The 12,015-nt window shown below is 39.4% G+C and overlaps 1 protein-coding gene across 1 annotated transcript in view; it reads left to right on the top strand.

Annotated features, from left to right (window-relative positions):
• Nucleotides 1-12,015, top strand: part of EXT2 (exostosin glycosyltransferase 2) — a 62,037-nt gene that overhangs the window by 45,367 nt on the left and 4,655 nt on the right. Inside the window, exons 9-13 of the mRNA XM_063438158.1 lie at nucleotides 1,117-1,306; nucleotides 3,621-3,787; nucleotides 9,503-9,646; nucleotides 10,067-10,195; nucleotides 11,672-11,754. Of these exons, the coding sequence (XP_063294228.1) occupies nucleotides 1,117-1,306; nucleotides 3,621-3,787; nucleotides 9,503-9,646; nucleotides 10,067-10,195; nucleotides 11,672-11,754 (713 nt within the window). The remainder of the gene's footprint in view (nucleotides 1-1,116; nucleotides 1,307-3,620; nucleotides 3,788-9,502; nucleotides 9,647-10,066; nucleotides 10,196-11,671; nucleotides 11,755-12,015) is intronic.

Genomic DNA, 12,015 nt, shown 5'->3' with positions numbered 1-12,015 from the left:
TAACTTTTTTTTTTTATTCTTTTTTTATTCCCCTGCTCATAGGTGCAAGAAGGGCATATAATCATTATGTACAGACATTGTAGAACAGTCAATAACAATCTGATATTAACCTTTGAACTAGTTATAATCCGGCAGGTAGTACAGAGCTGAGGGTTTTGAGTATGTAAGGAATCGCTACTGTCTGGTATGTGTGTTCGTGCCTATGTAAGGTCCGTGGCTTGGGTGGCGCTAGTAGGTGAGGGAGCAGTCCCCGCTATGTGGGTTCTTGGTTTTCCGTACATACTCCCCTGGGTAAGGGAGTGCTCCTGATCGTAGGTTGCAGGACCAGTTTGTTACATTTACTTTTATCCGTATCTTTTTAATCTAATTTCTTCTCTAAAGTTCTACACTTTTGTCAAGAATTGATAAGTCACTCAGTGCACTAAAGTGGTCAGTTGATTTCATCAACCGAGGCATTTTTCTTGCCATATGTGTGAGTAGAGTACATTATTGTGAAGTGAATACTAAATGGCTACTTTGGTTATGGTAACGAGAGTACCCATGTACCAGAGCTCCTGCACCGTGTGACCTATGAATGCAGAGGTTAGTATTTGCTTGCCCCCCAGTGCAGGGACATCAGAAAGAGTGCTTGTTGTGAGTACGAATACGTACGATGGTAGTCCCTACACTCCCCCTCACTGCGTCTGTACATATGCATGGTTGGTGTTGTGGGAGGCGCTAGTAGGTGAGGGAGCAGTCCCCGCTATGTGGGTTCTTGGTTTTCCGTACATACTCCCCTATGCAGGGACAGTAAATGTGCTGACAATAGCCACACAATGGGTGCTATCAGTTTGTTGATTGATTCCACTCATCATTTGTGATATGGCACTTATTGTTTAAACATAATGGACTCCCAATTTTCTCTGAAGTTAAACATCTAGCAATGACTAAGTCTATTACTCTACTGAGTTGAGTGCGTAGCACTCTGAAAACCATTTTAAAGTGGAAACATAGTCCTGTTATGAGACATATCTGCTAATATAGAGAAGCAGAAATAGATTGCATGTATTGTCTTGTAAGACTATCTGTCTCTGTGACCTTCTTAGCTGAGTTACTGTTTTATTTTCATTATTCTAGAAATGGAGCAGTGTATCCAATCCTCTGTTCCTGCCGCTGATCCCTCCACAGTCGCAAGGATTCACTGCCGTAGTGCTAACATTTGACCGTGTTGAAAGCCTGTTCCGTGTTATCACAGAGGTGTCTAAAGTACCAAGCCTGTCCAAGTTGCTGGTGGTTTGGAATAACCAAAATAAGAGCCCACCTGAAGGTAAGTGTATAAGGTTCTAAGAATGCAGTATCGATCACTATTATGCTACAACGTGCTTATCAGTTAGTTGGTGCCAGAGCTGTGGTGTGATTGTGTTCACCCACATGTGATCTGACAGAGCTTAGTGTTGTACATGATCTCTGGAACACCACGTATAAAGCTAGGTGGAGTGGAAGTGAAGCTCTAATCTGCCAGCAAGTCACACAAAGTTTTGGCCTTGTTACTTAAAAACAAAATAATAATAAAAGTACACCCTACATCAGCCACTGTAACAGTTATATTAAAGTCTATTTATTTTCTGTTGTTTACGGTAGAGGTGTTCTGGTTTTTTTTACTGCAAACCATTCCAAACTAACTACATTTTCCATGCACCCAATTTTTGTGTTGATTACTTATCGCTAGCATGAGAACATATTGCCAGTTATGATAAACTGGTAGCTTTGATAAACTGGGCGCTTTGCATGGGGTGTTCATAAAAAAAACAAAAGCAACCAATGAGCGCGAAAGAGTGCTTGCAGGGTAGATGGGGTTGATAATGGATTATTTGCCATTAGGAGAGACTGTCTGGGCCTGACTTCTTGTACAGAGTATATGGAGCACAGGCAGACCCATAAATAATGGCAGACTGTGTCCCATAATGACATTTACACTTTAAAGCCTCTGCCCTTTATTGACCATTAATGGCAGGATGTTTTTGAAGACTTAAGCCTTGAGGAATGGGTTTGAAGTCCGTAATGCCGTACAGTGTCAGATAAGACCTTCCCTATTGCTCTATTTTATGACCACGTCCATTTGTTTTTAATTGCCCCATGGAAACTCTTATGCTTCATAGCTATCTCTTCCATATGCCCAACTTTGTCCACAGTTTTGAACTACAATTCCCATAATTCTTTTCTTGCTAATGGTAGGTTGAAGAATAATGGAAAATATATAAAACTAAAACACTGTTTACACACCTTTGGATAGGTGGAGATTTACTGTTAATCCAAAGATTTGACAGCATGGTGTGTTTAAAGTTATTCTTACCTAAATCTAGCATGTAGCTTCCTGTCTATGGGTGCTGAGTTGTGGTATGCTGAAATGACACTTTTTTCCATTATTGTAGATGTAACCGTAAATCTTATTAAGGTGAAAAAAAATATATGGTGATACAACTTTATTAATTTGGATAACACAATGTATACTTGAATTTTTATTTTTTTTTACATTCTCTGAAAAAGTGACATCAATTCATAGTTGTCAAGATTGTTGCACCTTAAGACACATAGGTTATAAAAAAGAAGACAATATTTGTATGACGTAATTATTTCATGGAGGTAAATTATTGCCACACTCTTTGTTTTAAAAAAAAAAAAAAAAGTTGAAAAGAAATCCACATTGTGTTTGAGAAGTTAAAGACTCTGCTTTCCCCCCCCAAAATGATATTTTCAAACACTCGATAGAAACAATTCTGCGATGTGAATGATTATATGTAAATATGCTGTCATAATGTGTTCATATTGCAGCACTGTGCAAAGTACTTCATCAACCGGCTCTGCTAGGTTCACCGCTTTTACGGTAGCCAACAAGGGTGATAATTAGGAAGCCTGCATTTGACTGTGGCTTTGAAATGTCTGCTGAGGGATTGTTTCTCTGGCTCCCTGAGCTCCCAACTTTAATTTCATTTAAATAAATAGTGCGGTCAGACGTTTTAAAACTGCAGGGAATATGTATACGTAGACAGAAGCGAAAACGGGCTTTAAGTGTATTTATCTTCATTTTCGGTTCCTTTCATGCCCTACTGCTACGCAGTCATTTTATTTATTTTTAAACTGCAAGGGAAATGTGTTTGGAAGTTAATCCGCTGCCACTCAATAGATTAAATCGAACACAATTAAAGGTGCTCCGTCAACTAAAATGTTTTTAATGCAAGCATAGAAAAATGTCTCGATTCTGCCTGTGACATTGCCTTAACGTCTAATGCATATTTATTTTTCAGAGCAGACTGATTTGAACCTGTTTTATTCATTTGATCTATACATTTTAGCTGCTGCTCCCACACGTAAAATGTTATAGCTGTTTTTTTTTGTTTTGTTTTTTAATTGTGTGCTGTGTTGACACTGACGTGACGTGCAGCAGAGATAAATAAAAACACACTTCCTTCTACTGCATAGAGGCGCAGCCATCTTTGCTGTTCTTCCGATTAGACTTTATGTGCCCACTTTTTATCGTGAGGGTTATGCTACTTCTTTAAAATGTAGCTTAGTTCTGATAATGTTTTAGTGAAATTTGTACATTTAAATGTTTTTCTGACATTTTACTTCTCTCCTAACAGTTTCTCTTTGGCCCAAGATCCGCGTGCCCTTGAAAGTGGTGAGGACCGTTGAGAATAAACTGAGTAATCGTTTCTTCCCGTATGATGAGATTGAAACAGAGGCTGTGCTAGCCATTGATGATGACATCATTATGCTGACCTCGGATGAGCTGCAGTTCGGTTATGAGGTATGTGGCCGAGCTCTTCCTCGTGTGATCTTATTTAAAACCGTAACGGAGATTTGTTCACAGAGATGGCTTTCTGTTTTTGGTTTGTGCGAAGATACAGTTGCTCCTTATCTAGTAACTTTTTAAAATAGACGTGGCTTGCAGTCACTTGCCCAAACTAGGGTGGTCCCCGGGACTCTAGACTGCACTGATGATTGCTTGCATGGGTTTATGGAGTGGTGGGACTTCTTTTCATGCTCTAATAACAGACAAGGTTGATATACTTTGGGTGAAGACATTGCATTGCGATTTTTATTTTTTTTTGTTAACGCCATTCAAAATAATGAGCATTAAGACAGTTTTGCAGCTCCTTAAAATAAGCCCTGTCTGTAGGTGAAGCTCTTCTTGGGTTGCTCCTAAATGGTATATAACCTACCTATTCATTGCTCTAAAGCTAATGATTTATTTATTTGTTCTTATTATTATTATTCTTCTCTACCTGCTCTGGAGGGGAGGCTTATACATGGGGGTTTATAGTAATCTTTTGCTGCTTGTATTAATCGTGTACAGTGGTTTCATTCATGCCTTTTTATGACTGAAACTGCTGCCTAGTGCCGTGCTTTGTATATTTCAGCACAATAGAAGCACCAAGACTAGCTGAGAATTCCATACCACAACTAGCTTCTGGCAGCAATAAAATATATAAATATGATGAGACCCATAAGGACTAAACTGCAGTCCGTGGCTGGATCATAGACCATGGTTCGTTTTAAAATAAAAATAAAGGTTCTGTTTAAAAGTGTCCATTGCTAACGGTATCTTCAGAAATACAGTATGTACTCCGAAACCTAATTCCAGTCTGTGCTCATTTGAATGTAAACTTCTACAGGGAGTGCAGAATTATTAGGCAAATGAGTATTTTGACCACATCATCCTCTTTATGCATGTTGTCTTACTCCAAGCTGTATAGGCTCGAAAGCCTACTACCAATTAAGCATATTAGGTGATGTGCATCTCTGTAATGAGAAGGGGTGTGGTCTAATGACATCAACACCCTATATCAGGTGTGCATAATTATTAGGCAACTTCCTTTCCTTTGGCAAAATGGGTCAAAAGAAGGACTTGACAGGCTCAGAAAAGTCAAAAATAGTGAGATATCTTGCAGAGGGATGCAGCACTCTAAAAATTGCAAAGCTTCTGAAGCGTGATCATCGAACAATCAAGCATTTCATTCAAAATAGTCAACAGGGTCGCAAGAAGCGTGTGGAAAAACCAAGGCGCAAAATAACTGCCCATGAACTGAGAAAAGTCAAGCGTGCAGCTGCCAAGATGCCACTTGCCACCAGTTTGGCCATATTTCAGAGCTGCAACATCACTGGAGTGCCCAAAAGCACAAGGTGTGCAATACTCAGAGACATGGCCAAGGTAAGAAAGGCTGAAAGACGACCACCACTGAACAAGACACACAAGCTGAAACGTCAAGACTGGGCCAAGAAATATCTCAAGACTGATTTTTCTAAGGTTTTATGGACTGATGAAATGAGAGTGAGTCTTGATGGGCCAGATGGATGTGCCCATGGCTGGATTGGTAATCCGACTCAGACGCCAGCAAGGTGGAGGTGGAGTACTGGTTTGGGCTGGTATCATCAAAGATGAGCTTGTGGTGCCTTTTCGGGTTGAGGATGGAGTCAAGCTCAACTCCCAGTCCTACTGCCAGTTTCTGGAAGACACCTTCTTCAAGCAGTGGTACAGGAAGAAGTCTGCATCCTTCAGAATAACATGATTTTCATGCAGGACAATGCTCCATCACACGCGTCCAAGTACTCCACAGCGTGGCTGGCAAGAAAGGGTATAAAATCTAATGACATGGCCTCCTTGTTCACCTGATCTGAACCCCATTGAGAACCTGTGGTCCATCATCAAATGTGAGATTTACAAGGAGGGAAAACAGTACACCTCTCTGAACAGTGTCTGGGAGGCTGTGGTTGCTTCTGCACGCAATGTTGATGGTGAACATATCAAAACACTGACAGAATCCATGGATGGCAGGCTTTTGAGTGTCCTTGCAAAGAAAGGTGGCTATGTTGGTCACTGATTTGTTTTTGTTTTGTTTTTGAATGTCAGAAATGTATATTTGTGAATGTTGAGATGTTATATTGGTTTCACTGGTAAAAATAAATAATTGAAAAGGGTATATATTTGTTTTTTGTTAAGTTGCCTAATAATTATGCACAGTAATAGTCACCTGCACACACAGATATCCCCCTAAAATAGCTAAAACTAAAAACAAACTAAAAACTACTTCCAAAAATATTCAGCTTTGATATTAATGAGTTTTTTTGGGTTCATTGAGAACATGGTTGTTGTTCAATAATAAAATTAATCCTCAAAAATACAACTTGCCTAATAATTCTGCACTCCCTGTATATACAACTCCATAACATGTTTGAAAATATGTGCACAGGTGTTATTTTGGTTTACCTGCAGGATAGTAGAAATATTGTAAGAGAAGAATTGTGGATTTCTGGAATTGCCTCACAATACAGGGATCTGGAGTGAATTTTAGAGTGAAAGGTCAAGAACACTTGGCATAGACACTGTTGTTTTGGGCACGATCTAAAATGAAGAATAAAGTTTACTCTTTTTTTTTTTTTTTTTTTTTTTTTTTAGAAGTTACTTCACTTTAAGTGACTTTAAATGTTTCTTGGAAACACCGCTTTTAGATTCATGGAAGTTTGAGAGAGGCGACACTTCTTCTTAACTTGACTGGAAAAGGGACAAAAATAAAGCTCTATTTTTGTTTTGTTGTTTTTTGTTGTTTTTTTTTTCCACTCGTGGACCAGAGCCAAAATTGGAGCCATATTTGTACCGGATGACTAAAGCAAATTGGGTTTGGTTGAAGTTTTTTCTCCTTGGTCTTGTATATGGGTGTACTGCTCGTTTCTGAAGGTTACTGCCAGTCTCGAAGGATGGGTATTAAAGCCCTCTTGGTGCCAATTGTCAGACTGTGGGAAATCTGTTGCTGATAAAGCTTCATGCTGAGTTCTGTTTACTTTAGGGACATATAACATTTTCAATTTATTGGTCTTTTACCCATCATGTCATCTGGGAACAGGCAGAGATGATTAATGTCTCCACTATTGGAGCTTTTGACGTATTGCTTGTGTAATGTGCATATTTGTGTCTGCGCTGTCATTGCTGTGTGTGTTTATTTACATGTATTTACCCATGTATAAATATTACATTGTGCTCTCACTTTGTCAAGTGTGTGGAGAAAGAATGATATATTACATGTTTAAACAGAAAAATATTTAGTTAAGTACAATTATTTAATATTCTCATTGTGTATATATGTAAAGACAAATCTTACATAGATTTTAAACTAGTGAACAATGTGTTTAATAGTTGTGGAGCTCTGTGGCAAACAGCCTGACACACTGCTTAAATTACTAGACGTTGACTAGAATTTATAGAGGTGTGGGGAGCTGCAGTGGGCATATGCTGTTCAGGTAGTGTTGGTTAGAGAAAGTTACATAGTTACATAGCTGAAAAGAGACTTGCGTCCATCAAGTTCAGCCTTCCTCACATTTGTTTTTTGCTGTTGATCCATACGTTGCTTGTGTATTCTTTACGCCGAAGTGCATAACTTTGCATTTTTCAACATTAAATTTCATCTGCCATTTGAGTGCCCAGTCTAATTCCCTCTGCAGCAAAGTAATATCTTGCTCACATTGTATTATTTTACAAAGTTTTGTGTCATCTGCAAACACCGAAACATGTCTTTCAATGCTGTCTTCAAGATAGGTGTGGGATGCTACGATGAGTGGGCTGTACAGGTAGTGTGTGGGTTATAGGAGGTGTGGGGAGCTGGAGTTAGTGTGCTGTATAGGTAGTGTGTGGGTTATCGGAGGTGTGGGGAGCTGGAGTGAAGACGCTCATTATAAATGGAAAGGTTATGGTGCAGGGCGTGCCCTGCACTCCTCCCTGCTGACAGAGGTGTGAGCAGAACACCACTTTAATATACAGCAGAATTTGTTGAGCTTGCCTTAAAGGGACACTATATTCACCAAAACATCTTTAGCTCGTTGAAGCCATTTTAATGTTTAGATCATGCCTCTGCAGTCTCACTGGTTGATTCTCTGCCATTTAGGAGTTAAATCACTTTTGTTTCTGCTTATACCAGCCTAGCCACACCTCCCCTGGCTGTGACTGACATTACCTGCATGAAAAAAAAAACTTTTCATTTTCAATCAGATGTAACTTACTTTAAAAGTTTTTAACTCCTGATCTGTAAATTGAGCTTTAATTACATACAGGAGGCTCCTGTAGGGTCTAGTAAGCTATTAGCAGAGCAGGAAATAAGAAATTCGAAATTAAACAGAATTTACAATAAAGGAAGTGTAAACATAAATGACTCTTTCCAGGAAGTGTTTAGGAAGGCCGTGTAAGTCACAGGCAGGGGGTTGTGCCTAGGGTGCATAAACAAAGTGACGTAACTCCTAAATTGCAGATAAGAGCAGTGAAACTGCTTATTTATACACCAAAACTTCATTAAGGTATAGTTGTTTTGGTGACTATAGTGTCCCTATTTTTTTTATATTTGTCTGTTTATTGGTATGGGAAAAGCTCTATCCTTTGTTTACATTACCCTTCTTTAAGGGTATGCGCTGCCTAAAGTGATAGTAACATAAGTGCTCTCCAGGTTTAAAAGTGAATCATAAGGAACGTTCCTTTCAGCAGCTGCATCTGAGCGTCTGCGTCAAGCAAGCCTGTTCTACTTGCACGTCTAACATGCTCAAGAGAAGGGGAAAGTGTATTCCATCATTCTTCATCTGAAAGGATTGTCTGGACTAACTTTATTTCAGACCCAAGCCTGTAAATCAGTAACATTTAATGTAGCCAGTAGCATGTTGAACATTTTGGGGTGCTGCTAATGATTGCCCAGCCTGTTCTCATTTACCTATATTCTTGATCCTGTTGTCAGCAGTTTGATTATGAATGGAGTGGTAGAGATGGGGGTCTGATTGCATCCAGCTGCCAGCCACGTTGCCGGGGGGGTATGTCTGCTGCGGCGATACAAAACCATCACATCTTCACCCCCCAGCCCTGTTTTTTTTTTTTCCCCACCATCTCCCATGACACTTGCTGTAGCTGTGTCTGTCTCGCCCTGTCCAACAGAGTGGCATTTCCCCTCGTTTCTTTCCTCATTTGTATCTAATTTTTTTAAAGACCGTATTGAAACTTATGTGCATGTGATATATGCTAAAAGGTTGCTCTCTTTAACAAAAACATATTCTCACCACAATTCTCCTGGGTTGAGGAAAATATTCAGGGGTAGGAATATATGAATTGTTGGCTTATATACACATGTTACCTATTTTATTATGATGTTCATATTTATCTTTCTTGATAAGATATTCATTTGCCACTTTGGAAAATCAAGTTTATTGTTCAAGGTGCCTTGCTTCCTAAAAACGTTACTTTACTGCATTGATGGAATATTTTATCTAGAACTCTTTCGATGTATCAAAATTTGCCTGTCTTTCTAAATTCTGCATGTTTTGGTCAACATTGCCTTTTATAGTATGATCCTTCAGATCTGACCGACTGCATCTCATGCTGGATTACATCACGTTAGGGCAAGTAGTTGACATGCCCAATCTTTAGACCTTAAATTGTTCATGAATGCTTTTCCACGGGCCCCTTCCTCTAACTCAATTCCTCTTTCTTGCACAGGTTTGGAGGGAGTTCCCAGACAGGCTGGTGGGATATCCGGGTCGACTACACCTGTGGGACCACGAGATGAGCAAGTGGAAGTACGAATCGGAGTGGACCAATGAGGTTTCAATGGTTCTGACTGGAGCAGCTTTCTACCACAAGGTATTACTATTACTACAGTTTGTGGAATGATTTCTACACCTGTAAAGGGATTAATAGACCGTAATAATAATGTCTAAATGTGGACCTTCCTTGTCTTGATTTGCTTTTGTTAAAGTGACTGACATCATGCGTTGTCACTTTAAAGTATACAGTTTAATAAATATTTTTTTTTTTTAGCCAAAGTGTTAGTAAATGTGGGTCTACAGGTAGGTATTTCTCTAATACTTGATGTGAACTATCAATTTGTGAATAACAGGTTCACTTTTACTGGGTTGCATATCCTCCAAAAAACTTCCTTTTGTATGGAAAATGGGAAACGCTTAGATTCTTCTCAATGGTCTAATGTGAGTTTGTGTGATTTAAAAAAAAATAAAAAAATATATATATATTTTTTTCATCCCATCGTATCTTTTCCTTCAGTATTTCAATTATCTGTATACCTACAAAATGCCTGGAGACATCAAGAACTGGGTTGACGCTCACATGAATTGTGAAGATATTGCTATGAACTTCCTAGTGGCCAACTTGACCGGAAAAGCTCCTATAAAGGTGAGCTCCCAGCACTTTGTACTGCTTTGACAATATGAACTTTTCTTTCTTTCTTTCTTTCTTTTTTTTCTTCAAGCGAATGCCACGTTTTGGGGTATTTGCATATTTTGGGGTGACGCAGAGATGAGGTGTATTTTCCTGTTGCTGTCCCTCGCTGGTATTGCTGTCTTCTTTCTTCAGATCCTGACTCTTCATCCGCCAGTGCTGTGTTCTTGCGCATGCACAAGAGTACAACATTGGTGCCTATGGAACATCCACAGGAACCTCAATAGATGTTGTTTTGCAATACTTGACAGCGGTAGCTTTGCCTTTTGTCAAGTTTAGGAAAAATATGTAATACACATTAGCCCCACTTTGTTTTATGACAGTCATTGTGAATATTTTATAAACCGTGAATGATGTGTTTAAACCTGCCCCAAACAACAATTTCCCACTCGATGAACGTTGTAGTATGTAGTTCTTAATAAAATATCATGTTCAACATTTTCGTGCCTTGCTGGAGCTTGTGTGCTAGTGATTTTACATCTGGTTTTAAACCAACTGACAAGATACATAACCGTATCACCTATTGCCCAACTCATGTAGTGCAGAACATGGGTTGATTAGTTAATAGCGTGTACGGCAGCCTGTCACCGTGTAAAGGAAAAAACCCTAAGGGCTTCTGGGAATATTCAAGATGAACCATTGTAAGACCAGTCCTGGGAGTATAGTCATCGGATTGCCCTTTTTAGAAGGCCATCTGTTTGCCTGAGGACAGCTGACTAGAGGAATGTTAATTATAAATTTCGCTCCCAGGGAATGTTAATTTAAAAGTGATCTTGCAATCATCTTCCCCAATCCACCAGCATTAATGGAGTATCTTGGTGTAACCGGCCGTTCTTTGATCCCAAGCCCTTCACACATTCATTTCCCGTGGTGTCATCAGCAGCCGCTATCATGTGCCGCAGCTGAATCCCTTCGCTTGTAATCTGCCCATCCTTTGGTAGTCCTGGGTCCGTGCCAGTTCTGTAACCGTGATCACTGAAAATGGTGTTAGGGACCATAGCTCTCTCAGTATCTCTTCTCTCGGATTATCTCGTACTGCTGCTGGCAAGAGGGTAACACAACGTATTTGCTTTGGTGGTTGAAGGTTACTGGGAAGCAGTGTTTAAGCATGAAAACTCTGCAAGAACAAATTATGTTTACACAGGGACTTTGGCTGTGTGAAAAGTCATTAAAAGGGAATTAAAGGGGCTTGTCAGCACCATCTCCAGTACAGAAATAAAGAAGGGATAGATAACTGAAAGTGGAGTTGGCAAATCCTTAGAAATGTTTTTGTTGGGTCTCTACGGACTGCCCAACTAGAGTAGCCTTTGATGAAAGAACGAGCAAGCCTTGTGTTATGTAAGAAAACAAATAAAAAGTGCTATGTAAACAATATTATATATACATTTCTGCCCTTCCTGAAACCTTCATTTATCCTTTTCACCTTTACAGGTAACTCCACGGAAGAAATTTAAATGTCCTGAGTGCACTGCGATCGATGGACTGTCACTGGATCAGACGCACATGGTAGAAAGGTGAGGCATTTATCTCCGTTATGTTTTATTTGCAAAGCTGCTGTGACTCTTACACTTGTGCCACAGCGTAGTGTTATTGAAAATCTATTTTAAAAAAAAAGATTAAAATATTATACTCTCCGTTTTTAATATTAGATGGACCAAGACACTGCATGGCGAAATATGTTGGTGCTTTTTAAATTATAACGCTGCTGTAAAGCAGTCAAGCAAACTTCGTGTGTTCTTGTCAAAAAATGACAATGAATCTTTCAGCACAGAGCC

Source organism: Pelobates fuscus, chromosome 12, assembly GCF_036172605.1.
Source record: "Pelobates fuscus isolate aPelFus1 chromosome 12, aPelFus1.pri, whole genome shotgun sequence".
NCBI classification, from domain to species: domain Eukaryota; kingdom Metazoa; phylum Chordata; class Amphibia; order Anura; family Pelobatidae; genus Pelobates; species Pelobates fuscus.
The sequence above is the reverse complement of the archived record's forward strand: the minus strand, read 5'-3'. Positions and strand labels throughout refer to the sequence as shown.